We start from the raw sequence: 26222 nt of genomic DNA on the forward strand, positions 1-26222 counted from the left end.
TAAAATTGGATACAGAACCATCTTATCTTGGGCCATTTTGTACTTATGTCTGCTCTTTTCTCTGATGGGGGTGTAGTTCGTTATTCCTTGTGCTTGTTTCTCACTTGCCAGACGTGGGACACAAGAAACTAGTAACACCCAAGAGGCTCGTGCCTCTTTGCCGTGAGGTCTTTTTGCAACCACAATTTCTGAGCTTCTGCAATAGATGTGAAGGCACCGATCTCATCTTCAGTAATGGCACCAACCCCTGACCTTGTGAGGCAATGCACAAACAAACCTTACCACCAAGTTAAAGCTGGATGAGGTCTGGGCATACCAAGTACCCTGCATGATAGCGGGCTATGAACATATGGCCGCCGTCTGACCTCAGAGCTCGAATCCATCCTTCATTTACTGCTGAATACAGAAAGCAAAAGCTTTCGCTGCAGTTGGAGGAACCAGGCACCTCCCAAGGCCAGTTCAAAGTCAGATCTCAGCAGCCCTGTGGAGGTACGAATTCACTCACTTGGCTGCCTGCAAAGGCAACTGCAAGGAACTGGGCTCGAACGGAGGCACTGCCATCAGGTGCGTTAATCCCAGCAGGCTGAGTGGGCGCGGTGCATGTTCCTACACCATGCACGCTGCTCTCCTGTGTTTTGAAATCCAGTAAGCCTGAAAAATACAGTGAAGCTGGTGGCGTGCCGCTCAGATCATTAACAAGATGAAATCTGCAGGATCCTAAGCTAGTTTTGCATTTACGATGACTCTGTTAGCAGTTTCTGGGAAAAAAAAAAAAAAAAGTAAAATTTACTATGGCATACAGCTGAAGCAGTCCTATAAGGACCAACCATACATTACAACAATAGCAGGAGTTACCTTAGCATATAATTATGTCCTTGAGTTTACATACAAGTGGCCTGATCTCATTATTACAAGTAAAGCGTGTCCTCTTATGAGTAAAAGCTGAAGGGTTTGGCTTTAAATAAATGCATTTTTCAGCACATCCTGGCCTCAGCAGTTTCTAAACTATTGCCCCAGGCGAAATGGTAGGCTCCCCGCATGCTGCACTTTTCTAACTTAAAGTTCAGTTTGGCAGCCTGAAAATATACCTGACAGCAATTCTCACCACCCAGGTAGAGTGCACTGCCTTTCAGATTACTGCTGATGTCATCACCGAAACAGGAATCTCAACATTTTGTCTGAAAAGGGGCAAAACAGTAGCACTATTTTGTCTGAAAAGTGTCTGAACGGTAGCACTAACCATGACGCAACAGGGAAGCCACATGTTCATATCACACCATGCAGTAATGTGTGCCCAAGTTCTCTCTCCGATGTTGTCTTTCCTCTCCATTGGTCTTCCTGGCTGTATCCCGAGATTTACATGGCTAAGCTTTTCCCAGTGCCCTGTTCAAAGGTAAGAGTGCTCTCTGAATATATGAGTCTACACTATGATGGGAGAAAAAATCAAACTTAATCACTCGTACTTCAAGGTGAGCTTAACTCTACATATTCACACAGCCTGGAAGAGGCACTGGAAGTGTTCAGGCATCTCCTCGGGCTGCTTTCAGGTAGTTATAGTGAGTCCTTGATGAGCTATATGTGTCTTTAATATATGTATTTCAAAATAAAATATATAAAATAAAATAAAATAACACAATGTGAATGGACAGCACAATCCTATATGTAGAGCTCTAGAAGAAAGTGTTTCCCACACTTTAGCAGTAGCTCTAAAACTCTCGACCATTGTGGCCCAGAGTTTAAGGGCCATGAGGATGTAGATACATAACCACGGTGTGTGACACTGAGTCTGTGCTCGGTAGCTACAGCTCTGCTATTTACAGTTATTACTACAGTAAGGCCAGACAAGGAAGTGGCAGAGCAGAGGAGAGCTCATCTGATTCAGATCTTTCCTGTCTCCTCAGGCACCAAGGCTGCAGGAGCCCTCCTAGAAGGGAACAGTCCCTCTACCCATTTTAGTGACAAAAATGGTAAGGTTTCCACCACGAGATGGCAAAAAGTGCTGGAATTGTGTACCACAAGAAGAGGGAACTGTAAGGGGAACTTATTGCACATTGCAGTAATGTGCAATAATTTCCTTGAGGAAATTCTGTTTGCATTGTAGAAGGGAATGACCAAGCCCCAGGTCATTAAAGAAGTTAAAAACATTTGAGCTCACAACTAGCCATGGACAGGCTTGCACATACACCTTGGAGAAGCCCTTTTACAACACTTCATGTTTTATAAGGACCAGTGATAGAAATGTACTCCTCTGCGTTCTTCTCTGGGCAAATAATGTTCCCATCAAGAAATAATCTATATAAAAGGCAATGTTCCTTCTGGTTTTTTTGTTTGGTTGGTTGGTTTTTTAACATCTGTTGTTTATTTCACCCGTGCTTTAGACTATCGTGACTCGGACTACTCATAAAAAACTGGATGTTCCCTCACGTGATGGTTGACTAGCTGTTCATTTACAAAGGCAATACAGCCAATAATTTTGCTTTTAAGGAAACACACTCCTTATAGTGTCCTGCTTTTTATGCCACAGCTAATGTAAAAAACAAACAAACAAACCCACAGAATTCCAGAAATTTTTAACCACGCCTGGACGGAAGTGTTTGCAATGGTGAGTAACACTGCTCACACCAGCCTCATAAACCTGCTAATGCCATCAGAAATTTTTTGTACAGTATAACCAACAAATAGTATTTTTTTTCCTTATGAAGCTTAGATCAAACCACCATGTTGACTATCAAGCCCGAACTCACTGAACTAGCTGCTCCATAAATACGCAGGAGGACGGTGATGAATGAAGTTGAAACAAAGACGCTGTCTTTGTGTCAGGACAGAGGTTCATTGACAGTGAGTCAGTGCCCACAGCTGCATGTGGGATGTTGATTAGCTAATTATATGATAGTTGTTACATGAATTTATAGACACTTGAAGACTGCAGCCTACATATAATTGTTCTTTCTGTTTTGTTCTGGGAGAAACACAGCTAGAGAAATGTCTGCAACTAAACAAAAAAACTTCAATTAACATTTGTCATATGCCCGATACGATATTATTAACTGCACAAAGAAATGGCTTTGTTAGGATATCTTAGGGTTTAATTTCCATGTTAAGACTCCAACTTGAGTTTGTCACCCTCAGATTATATACAAGCAGCCGAGTTTTTAAGTTCTGCTCACTGCGGATGACTCATGTTATTATATACTAACCACCAACACACTTTGCTTTACCCCTTTGTTTTACACGCCTGAAGTGTTCTGGCTGGGGTTCGTCTTGTCACCAGTCCATACTTTTTGCATACTGCTTATTGTACCATGTAATCACTCCCTGTACTTCTCCTTTTAGCTTTTAACGAGATCCTGCACTGGGACTTGGGCAATTTCACAAACCTGTGCTACACAATTCTGCAGGCACCACGTTACTGCGGTCCTGGGATCTCTGAGGAAGCATCGCGCAACCCGCAGGCTTCAGTGAAGATTCCTGACAATTCACCCAACTACGGCTGAAGACAGCCGACAAAGCAAAGAACTCAGTTTGATCAACTGCAGCCCGTGTCAAAAGATTTTTGGAACTATTGAGCATAAAGTTGGCATCAGGGATCAAACAATGCATGCCACTAAATCCCTTTATGGAGACACGAGAGATTAAGGTTTAGGTTATGACCAGGCAAGTTCCTTTTCTCTGTATCAATCGGAGAAAGCCTGAAAGGTGAATAAAAATCCAAGAAGTCCCCAGTGAAGCAGAGGGCGAGCAGCGCTGGGGATAATACATCTCGTTCAGCAGCAGAGGAAATGGTTATTTCTGTGATTCTCTACCGCTGCCTTCTGAGATTGTATCAGCAGCCAGCTCAGGTTTTGGTCTATTGTGAACAGGGAGGAAAACAAAATGCCCTAGTATTCGGTAGTGACCTATCCGAAGTTTCCTGCTTAAGAGGCCCACGACACAGTCTTTGTGAGACATGCGGGTTGTCAGATTTCAGAAATGTCACAGCTTAATGCAGAAAGCAGGAAAGAGCAGGTGAAATCATTTCTGTAATTTACGTAATGATGCTGAGTACTTCCAGAGTCTGCTGCCTTTGCTAAGGAAAGAGATAAAAATAGCTGTCATTAACCTCACAGAGACACCTGAGCACTTCTTTCCAGAAATAACCGCTAAGCATAACATTTCGGGCATTAATCAAAGCTTGCAGAGGCCTAACACTTTTTAGGAAAAGGAAATCCAAGACATTATGACTATAAAGCAATGCAATCATAATGGGGCACTTAACCATTCTAAGCAGGTAAATTCATGAAAAATATGCTTGGGGATAGTTCTCAACTAGTGTACATTCGTATTGCTTCCACTGGTTTTAGCAAAGCTGCAGCAAGTTTTACCATCTCAGAAGTTGGTCTCTGCTGTCTGAAAGAAGCCTGGAAGAAAAAAAAAAAAAAAGTTAGAAAAAGATACTGCAGAAGGTAGTGAAGGAGACATACCCATGAGGAAAGGAAAACACAGGATAAAAAATGCTTAAAAGGTTCTTTCAGGAAAGATAACTAGCAAATGTCTGCAGCACAAGGGAACATGAACTCTGCCCAGATGGGTAGGACTTAGGGAAAAAAAAAATACAGAAAGATATCTTTTTGATTAAAGTAGAGATGTAGCACAAGCAAGGATGAATTAGTATTTGTTTCCCTTAGGTCAACTCCAAAAGAAATTTCTTACAAAGACGGGTCATTTTATCTCAGATCTGCAGTCCTGTTGATAAATCTTGAAGTGATTCAAGAAGAAAATTTCCCAGGGAATGAACTCTAGCCCTCATTTAGAGTTGCTGAAGATATTGCTTAGTGTTCCAGGAATATACATAAATCACCTGTGTCAATTCAAAACGAGTACACGGTTGCCATGAAGGGAAGTGATAAGTCTGCATGTGATTGCCTGGAACAAATCAAATGTTTCTGCAGAGGAACTCATAAGTGCTGACAATACAGTAAGGCTGTCTTCTCTGAAAATAGTTAACTTAAACTTACAGTGCAGGTCCACTGGGTCAGAAAAAAAAAAAAATGAAGGAAAGGAAATGAATGGTGTAATGCAAAACACAGTTCTGCATTGCCATGTGAGCTACTCATGAGGCTAAGAAACAAGCAAAACTCCAGCTGCACTAACACAAGAACACTTGGTGAGGCAGGAAGAAGGAAAAGGGATATTCTTCCAGGATGAAAACCAGCAACTCTGAATTAACTGGCACAACCACATTTTGCTGGTGTATGTGGCAGAATGCTGGTATGTGCCATTCCACGACGACAAAACCAAACTGGCAGTGTATGTGCAGAAGGCAGCTCCTCAGTCAGCTCCTCAGTCACCTCTTAATCAACATTATAGCCACTTCAGAAACGATGGATGGAAAAGGTGTGAGATTTCTTGAATGAAAGAAATTTTCTATTTATTGACATTTCAACTTACTTGAAGTTAGAGGAAGAAAGACTAAAGTAAACCTATACTGTAAAACAAACTGAATATAGTTATGCATGCTCAAAATTCAAATTAATGGGGACTTCTGAACTAGCTAAAAACATTACCGATCTTGTTCAACATCTCAAAAAATCTGACAGAAGAATCAAGATAACTTTAGCATATGAGAGTAAAACCAAAACTGCTTCGGTACACTATGGGGATAAAACAGAAATAGAAAGTGAACATCTACAGAGCCACATACAGAGTCGGCATATGTGGCAGTCCAGCAGTAAGGACTAAGAGGTGGAACTGGTCTGATCCCAAGCTGGTCACTATTCAGAGAACAACATTAGTCTCTTCTATGACTTCTAGCAGTGGCACTAACAATTTATACAGCTCAAAGACAGTACAGAACCTAGTCCAAAAGGCATGTTGCTCAGTAGGCTCAGCAATCCTATGGCTCTGTATACCAGCTGGGATAGATGAAAGATCAGAAGGGATAGCCATACACTAGACGAATTTTTCACTTTATCATACACAAGGGATGTCCTTCTTTTCATATGATTTATTGACATTTGTTATATTGCACACATCAACGAAACACAACTGGGTTGAACTAGGACCAAGGGCTACGAAGCTGGTGAAGGGACTGGAGCACAAGTCCTGTGAGGAGCAGCTGAGGGAACTGGGGGTGTTTGGTCTGGAGGAGGCTCAGGGGAGACCTCATTGCTCTCTACAGCTACCTGAAAGGAAGGTGTGGGGAGCTGGGGGTCAGCCTCTTCTCACAGGTAACTAGTGATAGGACTAGAGGGAATGGCCTCAAGTTGTGCCAGGGGAGGTTCAGGTTGGAAATGAGGAGACATTTCTTCTCAGAAAGAGCAGTCAGGCATTGGGACGGGTTGCCCAGGGAGGCGGTGGAGTCACCGTCCCTGGGGGTGTTCAAGGAAAGGTTGGACGTGGTGCTTAGGGACATGGCTTAGTGGTGACACTGGTGGTAGGGGGATGGTTGGACCAGGTGATCTTGGAGGGCTTTTCCAACCCTAATGAATCTATGATTCTGTGATTGTGTATTTCATGTATTTTATCATTCTGTTATGATTCTATGATTCTGTGATTACACGATTATTTTGCCCTTCAGCTCCCCTCAGGCGCCTCACCGCCCGCCACCCTCCCGTTGCCGCCTCAGCGCTGAGGTAACGCTCCCCCCTCCCCCCCCTCCCCCCACCATGAGGTAACGCCTGACGCGCGCTCCCGCGGCGGGGCGGGGCGGGGCGGCAGGGAGGAGCGGGGCGGCGGGGCCGCGCGCGGGGCGGGTGGTGTGTCCCGCACGTCATATCAGCCGCCCGCCCGCCATTGGCTGCGCCCGCCTCACCCGACGCCGCCGGGCTGAGCGCGCGACTCCCGCGCTCGGCGAGCTCGCGCCGCGGCCCCGCCCACCGCCGCCACCCCCCCTTCCTCTTTAGCCACGCCCCCTCCCCTTTAGCCACGCCCCTCCGCCGCGGGGCGGGGCGGCGGCTGCGGCGGGGCCCGGCGCTGCCCCCGGCCGCCGGTAGGTCGGCGGCGCCTGACGTGACCGCGGCGGCCGGCGGTTATAAACCCGAGCGCCGGGAGCGGGACGGCGGTGGGGGCGGTCTCTGTTCTCGTCCCGTCCCTCGCGGGCTGAGGCTAGGCGGCGGGGGCCTGAGGTGAGAGAGAGCGGCGGTGGGAAGAGGGAGGGGGGCCGGTCGTGACAGGAACTGGGGGCTCCAGGGGCCGGTTGTGACAGGAATGGGGGGTCGGAGCCTCAAAGCTGTGGGTCCTGACAGGAACGGGAGCCCCCCGGCCCTGATAGGAGCCCCTCGGGCCAGATCCTGACAGGAATGGGAGGCCCCCGGCCCCAAGGGGAGCCCACCGGGCCAGATCCTGACAGGAACGGGAGCCCACCGTCCCTAACGGTAGCCCGCCGGGCTCAACCCTGACAGGAATGGGAGCCCCTGTGCCCTGACAGGACCCCCCCGGTCCTGATTCTGACAGGAATGGCAGCCCCCCGGCCCTAACCAGAGTTCCCCCGGGCCTGATCCTAACAGGAATGGGAGCCCCCTGGGCCCGACCCTGACAGGGACGGGAGTTCCCTTGGCCCTGACAGGAGCCCACCGGGCCCGATCCTGACAGGAATTGGAGCGCCTGGCCCTAAGAGTAGCCCGCCAGGCTCAACCCTGACATAAATGGGAGCCCCCCGGCCCTGAAAGGGGCCCCCTGGGCCGGACCCTGACAGGAATGGGAGCCCACCAGCCGCAACGGGAGCCCCCCGGGCCCTATCCTGACAGGAAGGGGAGCCCCCATCCCAGTGGAGTGAGGATCTTTGTCCTCCTGCTGGTCTCCTGCTGCCTCCAGGCCCGGCTCCTTCCCCTCCTGCCACATCTCCTCACGGCTCGCCCCATAGCACGGTGCTCGTCTTCAGGCTTGTTATAACCGGTTGTTTTCCCACTCGCGTTGCAGGGCTGCCAGCGAGGCCGATGCCCAGGCTGGAGAGCTGCGCCTGGAGCTGTTCGTGTGCTGCCAGGGGGAGGCACAAAACGCAGCCGGGCGACGCGGCCACCAAGGCGGATGAGATGCTGAGCTCCGGAGGCCCCTCACAGGCGTCGGTGGGACGTGGGGCGCGGAGCCCCGGCGGTGCGGGCAGCACCCTGAACTGGAGCCGGCACCTGGTGCAGCGGAGCGTGGTCCTCTTCGTGGTGGGCGCTTTCATGGCGCTGGTGCTGAACTTGCTGCAGGTGCAGAGGAACGTGACGCTGTTCCCCGAGGAGGTCATCGCCACGCTCTTCTCCTCCGCCTGGTGGGTGCCCCCGTGCTGCGGGACGGCGGCAGGTGAGCGGCACGCGTCGGGGCTGACTCATTTTTCTGTATATGTCTGGATTTTAATTGTTTGCGGGTTATTTTGGGAGGTGTGTGTGCCTCCCACCCCCCGTGGGGAGGGCAGCCAGCGCAGCTCGCCGTGCCCTGACCCCAGCACTGTGCCCCAACCTCGTGGCCGCTCCCCACAACACGAAACCGCCTCGATTTGGGTATTTTGGGGTTTATTTCCCCCCTACCCCGAAGCACGCCGCAAGCAGCAGCAGGCGCGGCGCAACCCGCGGCGCGTTCCCGCGACGGCAACAGCGGCGCCCGCGCGCCTCCGCTTGGCCCCGCCCCCCTCGGGCCGCCATTGGCTGCCGCCGAACTGGTGAGTGGCGGGCGGCGCTCGCCATTGGCTGCGGGCGCGAACAGGCCAGGGGCGGGGCCGAAAACAAGGAAGTCACGTGCGGAGGGGCAGCCGCGGCCGCAGGACGGGCACAGCGGAGCCGCGCCGGGCTTGGAGCGGGCCGGCGGCGTTGTGCCTGGCCGCCTGCTGGCACTGGTGAACCCCGACGCGATGCCTTCCTGGGGGTTGGAGCGCCGACAGTTCAGGTCAAGAGAAACAACGCCGTTGTGACCACGGCTTGTGTTAAAAGTGCTTTCACAGCGCTTTCCTAGCTATTTTTAAATGCAGCGGTGTTGAGCAAGATTGATAAGCTCCATGCTAAGTGCCACGAGATAGGCTGTAATGAGGCTTCTGATAGTCCTGTCATGCTTGGATTATCTCTGGCATGTAGCTGTTATCTTAAGGTAAAAGTCCTGGCAACTGGCACCAAGAAGTGAGGCTTTCAGTATCAGTTCCGTTAACTTACAGTAGTATCTCTGTAACTCTTTTCATATGGAATTGACTTTTCTTAGGAGTCTAAGGAGAAGAACAAAGTAGGGGAGGAAACAAACATCCTAAACAATTAAAGCTCACTGTCTAATCAGGGTTTGTGACAATACGTGGAGTTGCAATCCTTAAAAGAATGAAACAAGTGTCCAGCAACTGAGCACGCTAACCTTTTCCCTTCTGCAACCATTTCTCATAAGGCTGAGAAAAGGCTATACGCAGGTAAAACTCTGGCTAACAGTGTGAGTAGATACTTCTCACTGACACAGGACTGATGGCAGTTTTTTTCCTTAAGTTCTGCCCTGCCTCTATTTGATATCCAAATTCATTTAATTTGGATGGGAACATAGGCTGCCTTACAGTCCAGAAGAAGGAGGGAAAGCAGCTCTGCCAAGAAACTTCTTAGTCCAAGCAAATAGTAATTCAGGGCCTGATTCACAGGCAGTAAATCAAGTTTGTAAAAGGAGCTGTCCTGCACATGAGCAATAAAGGTATAATCCATTCCTCACTATAATTAAGCTTTTTTTTCATTTACTGGTATAAAGCAAGCATCTACTCAGGCTGGGAAATGATACTTCCTCATGGGGGGAAAAAAAGAGCTAGAAGTCAGATACTTCACACTATGTATCTCTGCTATAAAGGTCCAAACAGAATATTGCTTGAAAAAGTCTTCTGTTTTTTTTTTCATTTCTAAAGCTTGGGGAGGTGGGGTGGGAATACTAACAACTGTTTTCTTCATCCTGCCTCCAGTAGTATGGTAGGCACCTCACTACTAGGAGGCTTTATCAAGCACTTACTTGCCAAACTAATATTTAATAATAATGAAATAATCAGAGTATAATGGTTAGTATAAGTGGTCTTGCTTCTCTTGCAGCTGTCGTTGGCCTGCTGTACCCCTGCATTGACAGCCACCTGGGGGAACCGCACAAGTTCAAAAGAGAGTGGGCCAGCGTAATGCGATGCATAGCAGTTTTCGTTGGCATTAATCATGCAAGTGCTGTATCCTTCAACTAGTTGATGTTGTTGCTTGATGTACTTAGTGTATTGCTATGAAACAGGCTCTTCCACTCGTGCCTGGGAGAATTACCAAGGTAATGATAATGCTATTGGCAGAGGCAGACTTCTGAGACCTGCAATACAGTGCAATATCTACTTTAAGACGGATGACATAATTAACTTAAAAGTAGTTACGGGGTTCTGGGATGGAGAAGGGCCAGACATCATTGTATGGCTGGTGTAGCTGAGTGTAACAGGGTAATGTGTTATTTTAATCTGTACGTGTTCTCTATGTAATAACTAACACAATTAACTAGTGAGATCCACTAAAATCTTCAGTAAGAGCGTTGTTTGTGCTGAATGGTGATGGCTTGGGCAGAAAACTTAAAGTCAGCAAGAGCTGTAATTGCTCAGCAGGTCTGAAAGGCAGATCCCTACCATTTTGTATCTAGAAATACAAAATCATACTCACTTCCAGTTTGAGTAGGATGTGTGCAGACTTAAAAGGATTGTCCTTAACATCTTTTTTCCAGAAATTAGACTTTGCAAACAATGTCCAGCTGTCCCTGACTCTAGCAGCCTTATCGCTGGGTCTCTGGTGGACATTTGATCGTTCAAGAAGTGGTCTCGGACTTGGAATTACAATAGCCTTTGTAGCAACTCTGATAACTCAGTTCCTTGTATATAATGGTGTTTATCAGTAAGTTACACTTTAAAATAGTATTTCAACTCTTGTCTTAATTAAAGCAGGGGGTGCACAGGTATTGTAAACTACTTGTTAACATATTTGGTGTGTTCTTATAAGGCATCTTATATGTCTAAGGCAGCTAATTGTCATGCTGTTCTAAATGATGACATGGAGCATGGAGGGGAGGGGGGTAGACTGAGCTGTTGTCCCTTCACCATACACCCCAACAAACCAAACATCTCCTGACTTGGTACATCACCAACCAAGGAGAGAAGAATTTCTAAACCTTGCTGGCAAGGACATTGGCTAGTTAAAGCTCGTAAGTTAAGAGACTTAATTTGGTCTCCCTATTTCTGCTCCTATGTTTCTGTGTTGGTTGGGTCTGGTGAGAAACTTAGAGCATCTTGTTAACAGTATGTGAAGTGATGATAACATGATAATACATTGTTTCTCATTTATTTCCTTTTGTTTATTAGGTATACATCCCCAGATTTTCTTTACATTCGTTCTTGGCTTCCGTGTATATTTTTCTCAGGAGGTGTGACTGTAGGAAACATAGGACGCCAGCTGGCTATGGTAACTACTGTACAATTAGCATTTCCTTTTAGCAGTCCAAATAACTTCTGTCATTGTTACTCCAAGAACAAACTATGCCTTTAAGGGTATGACTCACAGATCGGGAGATTAATACCTATCTTCCCAAGAGCTGAAATGTAAACATGCAACCTGTGTTACCAGTGGAGTGGGAATTTTCTTAGCAAGTGTTTGGGTATGTTCTGCGTGAAACTTTTTTCCAGCAAGAGCCTAAATGAGACTTGAATCAGTAGACCAGATCCAGTCAGAATCTTAGGTATCTTTCTATCAGTAGCTTGACTTAACATCTAAGGTAGCTAGCAAGTTGAAAGACAGGTAGGCTTGTTCTAATTGCTCATGCAGTAAAGCACTTATGTTCTTTCTGGTCATTTAACATGTAGTTCCAGTATCACTCCATAAATGTGTTGCTGTAGTGGAAGTTATCTCATTTGCTAGGTCCTTAAGTAGTAATTTCCTTGTAGGGTACTTAACAGTAAACCTGGTGCTGTGCATGAGCTTTAGGTCTGGTTGTCAAATGCAGTCAGACACTGATGGATAGTAATAATTTAACTTCTTTTCCTACATAACTCCTTTATATTCTGGAAAGCATTCAACCATTCTACTTCCTTAAGTAGTTTAGGTGCCTTTCCTTTTCACTGAAGGAAGGGCCTTGGTGTCTATCCATTAGGAGCTCCTGAAATACAAGTCTCCAAAGCTGTTTAGGAAAGGGGAAAGCTGTTTTTAGGGACTGAACTACAAATGAGCAAAAAGGTCAGTCTGCAGCTAGCTGTCTTGCCTAGAACAGGCTTTCTGTCCCTTCTGCCTAACCTTTCTAACCCAGGGCATAGACACTCATGTACTTCAGATGTGGATGGTCAGAACTCGATACAGCAGATGGAGCGGCTTGCAGCCAAGCTGGGGGAAAAAGCCATGTTGCTCGACCACCACTGATTAATTTACATAGTTGATTCTCAGTTTCACTAAATTAATAGTAATCTCTTGTACAAAAGACTTTTTTTTTTAAAAAAAAAAGTGTTGGCAAGTCTACCTGATTTTAATATTTTCTTCTAAAAATTATTTCCTGATATAACTTGGTATCAAGCCAGATTTCCCAGGACCTCAGTCACAATCTTAAAATTTCAGTCAATTTTGGTTTGCTCTGTCATTCTTTAAAATACAAGTTCACTACTTCCACTTCAAATCCCAGCAGGATGTGCAATCTGCATGTGCTTTTTTTCCTTTAGGACTAAGTGTATGGGGGAGAGAGGTAGAATTTAAATAAAATATATTAGTAACTTATTAGTAACTTTCTCCCTCTCAGCTTGATGAAACCCAACATTTAATAGTTTGATTTCTGAAGAGAAGGTGAAGGTGCTGCTGCAGCTCTTGCTGCATGTTGCCACCTAAAGTTGCTCCTTCATTACCCATCAGCTGGATTAGATGGAGGGCAGTACATCTTGAGTTGTAACCATCATTCTCAGCGTCTGGCAAACTAGGGTTGTCTTTAGAACATGGCCCTCATGAGTATTTGTTTGCTACTGCTTGGGGGTTGCAGAACTGTGAACACATTGAATACCTGGGGCCATTTCCATCTTCTCAAGAGAATGAAAATTTACTACAAGCTCTATTTTAAATAAAAGTTGTTTAAATGCTTTCTTACATTGATGTACTAGGGTTTCACACTAGAAAAGGAGCTTAGGAGGAGATGAGCAAGTCTATCTGATACTAGGCTTTGCAGGGAAAATCCAGTAATTTTTGCTCGAAGTCAGCTTGAAAGAGGGCCATTAAAAATGAAACATATCTATTAAGTGAGTGCTGTGCATCACCTGCAAATAAATAGACTGAGATAGAGAGGAAGGCTGAAGAAGTCTTATTAATCTATCTACCAAGCCCAATGCTTTTTATCAAATGAACAAATTGAGGCAGCACAGAACCACGGTGATGCTTCTGTCCACAGTTATGGAGTACATCCTCGTTGGGCTTTTACAAAAAGTCATGTCTGCTAGGTCACTGTCCAATTTGACTAAATAGTCAACTAACTCTAGTTATTGAAAATATTGCATAACATAGTAACTTCTTACATGTTGTTAAAATATAACATACTTTTTGTTATTTTTTTAATCCATAGGGTATTCCAGAGAAACCACACAATGACTAAATCCTTGGAGGAGAGAGCATGGTGCCAGCATGAAAGCAACATTGAGAAGACATGTTCCTGTTTTAAATTGAAGATTATTTAGAAAAAATAATCTCTCTATGGGCTCACTGCACAAATGACTTGTGGAAAAAAAAATTAATCCACTCTTAGAATAGCCAAGTGAAATTAACTGCTTATCTTGAAATCTTACCCTGATTTACTGCATAAGCATTTGCATATGGCTGTTCTCTGGAAGAGTTTAACACCAAGTTGAATACAAGCATTCAGGCTAAGTGGCAGTTTTCCAAGTATTAGATTCCAGTGTAAGTTATTGAAGCAGCTGCCACTTTTTAAAGCCTTGAAACAGAAATTTAATTACAAGCGCCTGTATCAGTGCCCAAAGGAAGTAGATCGATGGTGCTTAACAATGATGAAGTATGGTTTAATAGGAATAGTATTTATCCAAATCTTTAAAAAAAAAAAAATAGGGTTATTTAAAAATAAGAGTGATCAAAACAGATTAAAAGCATTGCACTAATGCTTTTAGAAGTCTTATGAAGGAATCATGACCTTACCTGTAATGCTGCATTAAGTTTGACTTTGGCAATGGAGGGAGTTCAAGGGATGGAAAGCTTGAAGTCACCTGGCTTGGAAATTTCTAAATTACTTCAGTACAATAGGTGAACGCTGGAGACAATCTTGTTCCAACATGAACTTTATCAAGAAATTTTAGCTTGAGCAAATCTTAATCTGGCCCAATTCAGTAGGAAATTTAAGTGTTTGTAAGTATTCCTGCTTAAAAGTATGCTCGTGCTTCAGTGTCTCACCAAAGAAAGCCTTCAGGTGTCTTTAAATGTGTGGTGTCACTGAAGATACCTGCATTGCAGGTGCTTGTGGTTAGTGAGGATGTGGCCCCAACTCCTCGGAAGATCTGCAGTTTCCTCCTACAGCTGTTTTTGATCTTGCATCTGTTTGAGTGAGGTTTTTGACTAAAAACATTGGAAACAGAAGCAAGCCTAAAATGTGACTTAAACTGCATGTGAAGAATTTTGAACAGCTTGTTTTCTTAGTTCAGTTTATAAAAGATCACTACTTGTTTTTTTCACAACCCTATAGAACTTGCAATCTGTGATTGCCATGTGTAAAAAAAAAAAAAAGAGAAAAGTGCTTATGTCACTACATTAAACGTTTGGTGTTTCTTAATACGTAGTTGTGTGAGCACAATGTATTCGTTTGATAGCTTAGACCACAGTAGACCTAAATAGCAAGTATTAGGTCTTAAAATTGAAGTGCAATGTACAGTAAAAATCTGAGCCTTGTATTCTCTTACATAGCGATCATTTCTTATGACAGATTAAAGAGAAGAAGGTTCTGAGTTCATTTCAATGCTGCATGGAGTCAAATGGAGCAATAATTTATTTAACTAGTAATAGTAAAGCTAGTTTTGTTGTACCTTTCATCAAGCCCAAATTTTTAGAAACTCCAATTTTGTGGTTATGGTGTACTTGTAAACTTTTATGCATTTGCCTTTTTGTATTCTACATTTTTCGTGTGTGTTTGTTTCCACCCTTACATGGGTTCTGATATAATTAGAGGTATCTGTTAAAGACTGACCCATCAAAAAAGATGTTGAGGCAAGGTAGCAGCATCCTGGCTGTTTTCACTCTTCTACGGGAATGCTATAACTGCTGCTTGTGCTTCTGCATAGGAGGAAGAGATTAGCACAAAGACGGTATTACAAAACAGCCCCCGATTCTAATCTTGCTTTGGTGTGAATTAAGAGTAATTTCACTGGCATAAGATCCTTTTCTCAAATGCTTAAAACCTAAAAGTATAATCACATAAGTCTTCAGATCAGGATTGGATCAGCTCAGATACTTTGTGTGCTACCTGCTGGAGAGACAATTTTGCAACCATCTTAAAACCATTTCCAAAACTTCATAAAACTGGATATAAGATGACTGATCTCTACATATATTTGATTGATAAAGAAATATTTAAGATCTATTTGTAAAGCCTGAAGCTAGATCTGTATGTGTTAAAAATAATGCAGCCAAAAAATGTAAGTCAAAAGTTCATTTTTTGCCAATACTTAGAGGTACCTGAACCAAAGTGATTTAAGTTTGGAAGAGGTGGGAGGGGAGTGAAGAAAATTTGCACTATTCTGAATTTGAACACTTAAATTCTCATTCTTACTGATAAGTTTTCATTGGTGTGTTTGGTTTTACACTTTTTTTACTATTAAAGTTTTACGATCAAGTCACGTTTGCCATGGATTCTCTGTATTCACATTATGCAGGAATCTTTCTTGAAAAGGACAGTTGTTATGGTTGCATAACTAACAGTCAGTCATGCATACTCAGTGGTATTAAAAAAGAAAATAATAATCCTAAACTGAATCTGTAAGATTAACTTTTAGAAGGATTTCCAGCGTGGGTTATGGGGTTTAAGAAAAACAGTCTTGCTATTTTGCCAACTGACGTAAGTATGCGTTACTGCTACGTGACCTAGGGTACAGCACGCTATTACTATTGTCCTCCAAGATGCTGAAGTTCATAATCTGAAATAAAATACGGAGGGTGCAGGGTAAACATGCTACTTCCAGCTTGGTTGTCTGCAGTGATGAATTATTGAATGCCAAAGCATCTTAGAGGGCACGCAGCAAGGAGGAATAAGCACAGCTGGTAAGGCTTGGCACTGCTAGGACTTGCATCATTTGATTTAGGAAAGATAACATCTTGCTAATTTAAACAAAAATATCTTGATTTTACTTTATTTAAATATACTTATTTGGGGCTTCTAGAAGCTGCCGTGTTTGTAGGGGAAGCAGTAGAATGGTTTTGTGATCAATCTTTGTCCACTTCACTGCAGTCTTGGTTTAGCTTGAGCAGCCTTCATGATGAGGTTTTTAACAGCTTTGGCTTAGCCAGCCTGCCTTCAGTTTGATGTAACTGTGCTGCACGCCAGCTGAAGCAGTAGCCAACATCTCCGGTCTGAGGATGGCCCAGATCCTCCAGGTGCATTGCTTTCCCTCAAATTCTGCTTGAGCTTTGCCAGAAGGAATTAAAAAACATGCACAAAAAGATTTGGGATGTAGCCTGGTCTTGGAGAGCTAGGACATCTGACTGATGGTCTCCCTTTGAGACTGGGAAGTGTGCCCAAAGTTTCTACATGAAAAAAAAAATATATATGTATGTATGTATCAGTCTTGCCAGAAAGTGTGATGATTTGACCTGTGTTTAGTTCCTGCATGCTCATTCTGTGGGTTATTCTGCCTTTGGTTTTAAGCGTGGGGATTTGCAGGTGCTAAATTAGCCACAGGAGGGCCCATAGACTGTTCACTGAATACAGCAGGAACATATTGAGGTGAATAATGAAATTAAGTCTCAGTAGCCTTCCTGCACATCGGAGTTGCTCCAAAATTCATGAGAACAAAGCATTACATGCAGGACTAATTGAACAAAGCATACTTCTTCTATAGAAAAGATCACTAAGGGTTCTACCTGGGAAGCTTTTGAGAGGTGTCTGTCTCCAGGGGACACAGCTGGAGAGGTCCCTTTAGTGAAGGGGCCAGGACGGTGCCCTAAAAATAATGGTGATTTCCTTGGGTAACGAAGTACCACGTGAGTTGCCCCGCCTCGTGTTGTAGTCCTTTCCCTGCCTTTAAATCCTGTTGTGCAATGATACTTTTCTGTCTTTGCAGGCTACGAATGCTGGTTATGATGACAGATTAATAACACGGGGGTGAGTAGAGCAGTTTTATTGCACAGCTGCATGATAAGAAAGCAGGTAGCTTATAATGGTGCTGCTGGCCTGATCTGGTTAACTCTCAAAGACGGAACTCAGAGGATGTATGATAATTTCTGTAAATAAAGCATCACTGCTCAAGAAGTCCTGAAAGGTCAGAGCTTATGAGTTCTGCTCGGTGAAGTTTCCCCCAGCTGTAAATGTTTTCTCTCTTACGGTAAGTCACGTCTAGGTGGTTTCAGAGTCCTGTTATATTAAACAGCAGACAAGTGCTGCAGAAATTCCACCAACTTGTAACATTTCCTGTAGTAATGAAAACAGATCAGCATTTTTACACGGAAATCAAACACGGCTGCCCTGCTTCTCCTGGGCTCGGTGCTGGGAAGGGGAGGCCAGCTCCTGTAGCTGCTCCAGGGATGTTCCAAGTTCCCTGTCTCCTACAGCACGTGGTCCAGAGGGTTCTTTGTGCTGGTGTTTTCTGATTCATCAAAAGCGGCTGAGTAGCTCATAGCTTCAGAGAAGCTCATAACTGACTTCACAGGGGTCAGATTTAGTAGTCCTGAGGTTTTAGCCCTGCTCAGGACGCCTTGAGGGCTGTATTCTAACAGTATCTAAGTGAACCACCTTCTGTTTAAATATATATTTGTATATTAGGCCTCCTGAAGGCTGTATATGTCTGTTAGCTGTGCATGATGCACAAAAAAACCACCCTTTTCGTGGCATCTTGAAGTAGATGCCCCTAAAATAGAATATGATAAACTGGATTCAGAGGGGAGCCAAGGTCGCATCCAATAAACCTGGCCTGTGGCGGCTTGCTGAGGTGTTTCTGCAGGAAGGTCAGTAGCTTGGATGTGACCACGGGGTTCTCCAGGACAGGGTCTGGCATTTTGAATCGTAGTGTGCCCAAGAGACACGAGAAAGCCTCAGATCAGATGTCCTGGGACCACCACAGCTTGGAGGAGACTGACTTCTGCCGTACAGAAAGGCTGGGAAGGTGCCCAGCAGTACCTACAGCCGCTCCTGCGGTCACCAAGGGGTTCTGGCACGTGCATGGTTGAACAAGGGGCTCGTGATCCCTCTGGGGACAGGTGGAGTTCTTGAACCTTGGACACAAAGGAGATGTTCCATTAACATCAGGGGTCGTTTGGGAGCAGGAGACAGTGAGATCACTGAGAAGTCCCTCCTTTTGGGAGGGCAGGACAATCGTTGCAGCTTTTGGGGTTAAAGCACACGGTTTCCTCAAAAAGTGGTCCAAGTTGTTTAGCACTGCGGTGTTTTACCAAAAATCTGAAGTAGGCTTTTTTGTAAAAGGGGGATGAGCGAATTCAATTTCTAAACATTTTCTCCAGTTATTTTCCGTGTTACAGAAATTTGTAAGAATGTCTTGTAGAAATTTTCTGTTTTGATAAATAAGCATTTTTGGCAAAAAAAAAATAAAAATAAGGGGGGGGGGGGGTCAATAAACTTTTCTGAATTTCACTAGGTACCTTCTTGCTCCTAGAGAGCGACCCCCTCGGGCTGCGGGGCAGCTCTGAAACCTAAAAGCCCCGATTCAGGTTTCAATACCGGGAGGTATTTGCTGCCTTATAAACACACGCTGCTAATGGATTTAAAGCTGGCTGTATGAATCTGGTGTCATCCAAAAGCAAGGAAACTTGGCTGTGCCTCGGAGTGACCCTGGCTGGTTCCTGTTGTGCCAGACCATCAGAGCCAGGTGTGCGGGCACATTGCAAGCAAAGGGGGCTTCATGGGCAAACCCTGCATTCACAGGCAAAAAAAAAAAAAAAATTGTTCAATTTTGGGTCAAAGAGGCTCTGGGTGTTCTCCAACACACACCGCGTGGTGCTCAGGGGGTTCCCTGATCTCCAACCCACACAAACCGAGTCGGGGCAGGGACCGCCAGCACCCGACCCGTGCTTTGGGACTGAGCCGGTGCCTCCCACCTGGTGCCGCACAAGCTGCCCAGAAATCCCCGTGAAGCTAACAGAGACGTGGGGGAGAATCCCTCTTGAGCTGGGGAAGCATCACCAGGAACACTCCCTGCTGCCTTGCCCAGCATTAGCGAAACAGCACACGAATAAAACTTCAAGGGCTCGCTTGTGCAATGGAGATCCTGTTCGGGCAAGCAGAGTGCATCCGTTTCCACGCCGAGCTCTGCAGCAGTGAGTTTCTTTGCAAGCTCTGTTTTTAAATATTTTTCCTTTCCGGAAAAATATATTTTCCAGGATAAAAATATTTTTTTCTTCCTTTTACGGAGCTGTGCTCGCAGAGGCAGCAGCAGCCTTGGGACAACAGGGAGGTCAGGGCTAAGGGCTGGAGATCCCCTCCTGGTGGTCTTGGTCATTTCTAAAGCCACTGAGCAATCGTCCTACCAAAGCTCCCGTAGGTCACCTCCAAGCACCTTGCTGAAGGCTATGTCAGAACGGGTTGAGAAAGAGAGAATAAAAACATCAGGAAAAGAGCTCAGATATTTACCCGATTTCTTCTTCTTATGTGAAGAAAGCCCTTGCTATCAACAGGACAGATCCTAGAGTCTTTGCTTAGTTTTCACTTTGTCTTTACTCAAACATCCTGCAGAGCTGCTGGGATGAAGTCTTACCACGGTACAAATTAGTTCGTACTCAATACGTACTGAAAGAAACAACCTGGAGACTAATAATTCTCTCATCGGGCCCCAGTTGTGAAACACAGACATCTGCCGTGAGTTTTGACACCCTAGGTCATTGAAGGCAATCTCGTGGGGCTGAGAGGTTTGGCACAGGAGACCCACAGCCTCTGAGAGTGGCTTCTGAAGGCCAAAAAGAGGACGTGGGACATCTTGGGTGGCACAAGTCTTCAGTTTTGAATCCCACCATCGCTATCCACTAATACACAAGCCGAAGATGTCAATGAGCACTTAAGATGAGAAATACCAGCGCTTCAGGATTTTGCCCAACAATCAAACGTTGGAAATGGACCCCGAAGCCAACAACACGCAGATATCCCAGCGTCATCACCCCCACCACCAGCAGTCATGGGAAGGAGTCAGGAGAGGGAAGTCTGAACGCAAAGTTATGAGGTTGCTAGAACAACCAGCCCCACACAGGGGCCGGTGAGTGAATCCCATCGTATCGGCAGTGGGATTTGGGGAAAGAACAGCTGCATTTGCCTGCCTGCTCCTTGGGCATGTTCCACCTGCTTAATTGAGGGCGGGTCCAAATGAGCCATCTGTTGACCTGGTTGAGGAATCAGAGTTTGCCGTTAAAGATATTTTTACAAGTTATTAAAGACTTAGAAGGAATGGAGAGATGAGTAAAAAATGAAGGTAAGAAGCTTTGCCTTGGAGGCACAGGTAATATCTGTAACAGATGCTACACCCTACGCCTAAGCTAATTGTTAAATGAGTCACCCTGGCAAAAGAAGCATTAATAAAGGGAAGCGAAGACTGAACATCTGGAAAATAATATGAAAGGAGAGAATTTTCATATTTTGGAACTCCTTGCTGGGTGGGAACTGCTTGGGGAGATGGCTCTAATTGCTTGTCTGAGAGAATGAAAAGTGAGGCTATTCCCAGCCCGCAGTCAGCACAGTCATTGCCTATTCCTCTCTGCTCCCTCGCCCCAGTGCCGCAGCAATGATGCGGGGCCCCGACCTGCAAGGGCTGAGACGTGCTCTTCGTCTTCTGCACCTCTCCTGGACAGCGATGTGGACCTGCAAAATGTGCACCAGCCTCCTCAGGACTTGGGTCCAGGCACAGGAGAAGCTGGTCTGAGCAGCTGAGTGCTAGAAGCGCAATCAAAACAAGGTAGTTTGTTGGGACCTGTGTCTTGGTGCTGATGACTGTTGGCCAGGATTCATTGTGCTGACTACTCTTTCTGCTCGGGGCCATCTTGGCCAGAGCCATGTGGTGGGCTTGGAGAACATGAGCCCTTCTGCTGCGTGCTTTGTGCCTCTTTGCTGGGTATGGGGAGCTTTGGTGGGAACCATGGGCACGTTTCTCCCTCTTTTCTCCCAGGAAAATGTCTTGGCCAACACACAGCACGTTTCCCTGCACACACCTCTGAGGAAGCATCCACACCACAGCCTGAGGCTTTTTAGCACAGACCTGGAAATGGGTCACGCTCCGTGCTCTGATGGTGTCTGTCTGGGCTTAGCTTTTGTGTGTGCCATCTCTTTGGAGAAGCAGCGAACGATTCTCTCACCTTTCTTCCGTTTGGTCTTCTTGCTCTTTGGTTATCCTGCCCTTTCTTTCAGTCTCCTCCTTCCTTCTTCCTCGCGGGAGAAGTCCGTTCACCAAACACCCTCAGGAAGCCCTGGGCAGGAGCCCACTCCAAGAGGACACCGTGGGTTGGCAGCTGGCAAATGGGGAGAGAAGAAACACTGAGCATGGGCTCAGCACCAAGACAGCAGCCGCAGCTCTCTCATTTCAAAACAACTATTTGTTTCACCACACAAGCCCTGCTGTCTGATTCAGGAACCTAAAATACAAGCAGTTTGGTCTACTTTTATAAATAGAGCATAAAAGCTGCTCAGTAACCCTCCAAACACGATGCTGCTCCCAGCCGTAGTATGGAGGCACCACCAGTGGCACGTCAAGCCCTCTGGAGCTTTTCTTTCCAACCCCAAAAGGGGATGGAAGAGTTTTTCAGTATTTCATGTTTGTGTTTTTCTAGATAAATGTGCAGAGCCAAGCAGGGGTTGGATACCCCTCTCCTGTGTGCCCAATGGGCCCCAGCTCTCACCATGCTCTGGTGTCCCCAGAGGGAGGACAACGTTGGGCAGGTATTTCTCCTTATATGTGTGGAAAACCATCACTAACCGGTGACTCTGACCTGCTTTTTCCCAATTTTCTTCCAAAATACGCATGTGCGGGAATCAATTTTGCAGGAAAGGTGATGGGAGGGGTTGAACAGGAGGAGCTGGCACGGGGACGTGGCACCAGCCCAGGGGCAGGCCGTTTGCCACGATGCTGTGGCAAATGTGGAGGGACATTGGGCTTGGGATTGGAGCAAGCAAGGATGCAAAGAAGGGTCCCCAGGGCCATGGCGTGGGCATGAGGAATGGAGCTGGTGATGAAGGGCACCTGGACAGCCAGGCACATGGAGGGGACGCCAACCCCGACCCCTTCCCAAGCAGCACGGGCGGGCAGAGGCTGCGGCACATGAGGGTGCACGGGGGGCTGCGGCCGGGCACGCACGCTCCCGAACTCGCGCGCAAGGATCCTAAAACGTAATTATGAAATTTTAAAAAACAACTTGACGTTATAATTATAACGGTTCCTGGAGGAGCCGCGTAATTGAATTCTAGGGTGTCTCGCTCTCATTGCAGGCGCTAACAAGAGAGCGGCTCAGCTTCCCTCGCAGCCTTCCCGGAGCCCGGCAAAGCTCGGGAGACACCCAACAATTCAATTATTGTTTCCCCCTGGAAAGCAGATCATTTTAGACACGCGGCCAGCTCTAATTACAAAGGAGAAGGGGAAATTTCTCGTGTCCAAAATTATTTGACTCATTACAAGGATTTATTTTCCATGAGGCCTAAAGTATGGGTGGAAGGCAGGGATGGAGGGATGGGGCGAAGGCAGGGCAGAGCCTCAGCATCATCCCTGGAGCCTGTGCTTGGGGCTGAGTCCCCCACAGCCCTCTTGTTCCCCCAGGTGAGGCCACTTTCCAGGCAGAAGGAAAAGCAGGGCCACATGCGGAGGTGACCACAGAGTCTGCTTTCATGGCAAAGCAGGAGGCTTCACTCAGGCGGCAGGTGAGCAGAGCTGCTGCCCTTGGTGGGGACGCAGCACAAGGACATCCCTTGCCCTCGTACTGCCGCCCTCAGCAGTAAAAGCACAAGGTCATTTTTATTTTATTTTTCCTAGATTATTTTTTAAATGTTCTTTTGTGAGGAAAGACTATCTCATGTAGGGGAGGTCCCTTTTCCAATTACCATTAATTAACTCATCTCTAATAGATTTTTTAGAGCCCTCCATTTCCCGTGGCCATGCCAGGGCGGCGGGCAGGAAGCTGAGCTGCTGCTCTGCCTCAGGACGGATCAGGCTGCCCCAAACCCCCACAGCACAACACTTTAAAACATTCCCATATATATTTTCTTTGACTTTTATATGTATTTTATGATTTGTAATTATTTCTTCATAAGCCCTGCTGGGTGATGCTTCTGCCTGGCATGTCCATCTCGGGCAAGGGGGAAGCGATGCTGGGTGCTGGCTCCCACCCACCCTCCCGGGACCACCCTGTTCCCCACCCCAAATCCTTCCCTTCACTCATTTCGAGAGCGGAGAAATTAATACTGAAGTGATGTTTATGGTTAATTTGAAGTCTAGCACTTGTTAGATAATCCTGTTAGTAGCTTGCGAAAACAAGGGACCCCTTGTATAATCAGTAATTATAACAGGCGTTTTATGTTAAATTATATCTAATAGGCAGGACAAAAAGGAAAATGTGTTTTCGGCTTGAGCCTTGTCGGTCCAGAAGGAAGACAAGCCTGCTCTGTGCAGAGAACTTGGTGAAAAATGTACATCTTAGGGCGAGGAATAAAAGAAAAGATTTGGGGATTTCAGCACCAGGATATCTGGGAGCTGGATCAGTGTGACTGCCCTTTCACCATCGAGGGGAAGTAGAGGCAGAGGTTAGAGGCAGAGGTAGACGTTAGGTTAGAGGTAGAGGTTAGAGGTAGAGATTAGAGGTTAGAGGTAGGGATTAGAGGTAGAGATTAGAGATAGGGGTTAGAGATAGGGGTTAGAGGTAGACAGTAGAGACAGAGGTAGAGGTAGAGGGAGCAGCAGGGGTAGAGAAAGAAATGGGGAAAGGGAAAGGGAAAGGAAATAAAGAGAAAGGGGAAGAAAAAAGGAAGTAAAGAAAAAGGGAAAGGGAAAGGGAAATGGAAAGGGGTAAAGGAACAGCACCTGGGCAGCCCGTCTCCATGCCGATGGGGCGAGCGGGGAGCCCTGCAGCCCCTTCGCACCTCCCCACCAGGTAAGCAAAAGAAAACATGGAGGGGGGAGGCTAACGCAAAGCCTCCATAAAGCCTTGAGATAGAACAGAATGAAATAGAATAGAATAAAATTGAATAGAATGAAATAAAATAGAATAAAATTGAATAGAATGAAATAAAGTAAAATGATATGAAATAAAGTAAAATAATGTGAAATATAAAATAAAATAATAAAATAAAATAAAATAAAATAAAAATAAAATAAAAAATCCCCCCAGCCTCGCTCAGCCTGCTGCGGAGCACAGGGCTCCGTGCCTCCCGGGGCAGGCAGCCTCCCTCCCTCCGTCCCGCGGAGGATCCGCTCCCGGGCGGCGCTGGGGGCCGCGGGCGCGCATCTTCCGCGCATCCCCCGCGCATCCCCCGCCCGTGCCCGCGCTGTGCCCGGGGGGTGCTGAGCTCCTGCCCGGGGGTGCTGTGGCCACGCAGCCCCTTTTGTCTGGCCGCAGGTTTTGCAGGTCGGAAAGGCTGGCTGAAAATAAACCGAAACACTGAAAATAACAGCGTGGCGCTCGGAAAACGAGCCGCAATTAAAGGCAACGAAAGCCCGAAGCCGGGCAGGCTGGAGCCCGAGGTTCTCGGTAACTTTTTTTCAGCCTTAAATTTCGGCTTTGCTTAAAGCCCCCCCCCAGCCGTGGCGCTGTTTACCCACCCGAATTATTGTAAATACGTTTAGCCAAGTGGGCTCTCGAGGAAATCTCGCTCCATAACCGCGCAACCCGGTCCCTCGGACGTGTGCGGGGGCAGAAAATCTAATTAAAAGCTAATAGGAGCGGCACGGGGGGTTAATTCGGCGGGGGGCGAGGAGCAAATGTTTGAGCAGGGGAGCGCTGACACCCAGCCCCCGCGTGCAAGCAGAGCGGGGCGGCAGGAGCCATCCCCCTTAGTTCCAATTTTTGAGCCAGAAAATTAAAAACAAATATTTAAAGTCGGCAGTTCGGAAGTTTTAGCGTGCTCGGTGAAGTGAAGGCGCTCGGCCGGGCGGCCCGGGGGTGGGCTCGGCTCCAGGGGGGCTGCGGGGAATTGGGGGGAGCTCGAAGGAGCCCCGCCGCCGGGGGGGAGCCGAGGGGGAGATGAGGGGGAGATGAGAGGGAGGTGAGGGGGAGACGCTTCCTTGGCCCTGCTCCGGGGGCTGCGCGGCCCCGCGAAGACCTGGGGAGGTCCGGGGATAAGAGAGGGGATGGGGAGGTGGGGGGGGGAAGGGAAAAGGAGAGCTGGGAGGAAGGGGAAGAAATAGGGGAAAGGGAAGAAGGGGAAGGGGAAGGAAAAGGGGAACGGGAAACGGAAATGGAAAGAGAAAAAGGAAAGGAAAAAGAAAGAGGAAAAGAAATAAGGAAAGGGAAAGAAAAAAATAGGAAAAGGGAAAGAAAAAGAAAAGGGAAGGGAAAAGAAAAAAGGAAAGGGAAAGAAAAAATGAAATGAAATGAAAAAGGGAAAGGGAAAGTGGAAAGGAAAAGGAAAGAAAAGAAGAGGAAAAAGAAAAAGAAATAAAAAGAAAAAAAGAGAAAAAGAAGAAAAAGAAAGAGAAGAAAAAGAAAAAGAAAGAAAAAGAGAAAAGTGGGAAAGGAAAAAGAAAAATGAAAAAGGGGAAAGGAAAGGAAAAGGGAATTGAACAGGAAAAAGAAAGGGGAAAGGAAAAAAGAAAGAAGGGAGAAGAAAGAAGAAAAGGGGAAAAAAGCAAAAAAAAGAGAGAGAAAATATAAACAGACGGAAGAATAAAAACAAGAAAAAAGAGAAGGAAGCAAAAGAAAACCGCGGAGCAGAGCGGCAGGCCGGGCAGCGGGGCGGGGCAGGCGGCGGCCGCGGGGCAGCGCCGGGGGGCTCGGGGCGGGCCCGCACCGGGCGGGGTGCCCGTCACCGCCCCGGCGTGCCTCTCTTCTCCTCCTTTCCTTTTTTAAATTTTTTTCTTCCCTTTTTTTTTTTTTTATTCCCCCCCCCCCTTTTTTTTTTCCTCGTTTTCTCCTTTTTTCCCCATTTTCCCT

At 46.4% G+C, this 26222-nt stretch overlaps 1 protein-coding gene across 1 annotated transcript; it reads left to right on the forward strand.

Moving 5' to 3' along the window:
- The first annotated feature begins 6919 nt into the window (after positions 1 to 6919).
- On the forward strand, positions 6920 to 15777 carry INSIG1 (insulin induced gene 1). The gene is made up of 6 exons (XM_035554538.1): positions 6920 to 7103; positions 7897 to 8265; positions 9999 to 10123; positions 10654 to 10820; positions 11285 to 11384; positions 13510 to 15777. The coding sequence occupies exons 2-6, from the start codon at positions 7914 to 7916 to the stop codon at positions 13537 to 13539; spliced, it is 774 nt and encodes a 257-aa protein (XP_035410431.1). The 5' UTR covers positions 6920 to 7103; positions 7897 to 7913; the 3' UTR covers positions 13540 to 15777.
- The last annotated feature ends 10445 nt before the right edge of the window (positions 15778 to 26222 follow it).

This window comes from Cygnus atratus, chromosome 2 (genome assembly GCF_013377495.2).
Source record: "Cygnus atratus isolate AKBS03 ecotype Queensland, Australia chromosome 2, CAtr_DNAZoo_HiC_assembly, whole genome shotgun sequence".
Lineage (NCBI taxonomy): Eukaryota > Metazoa > Chordata > Aves > Anseriformes > Anatidae > Cygnus > Cygnus atratus.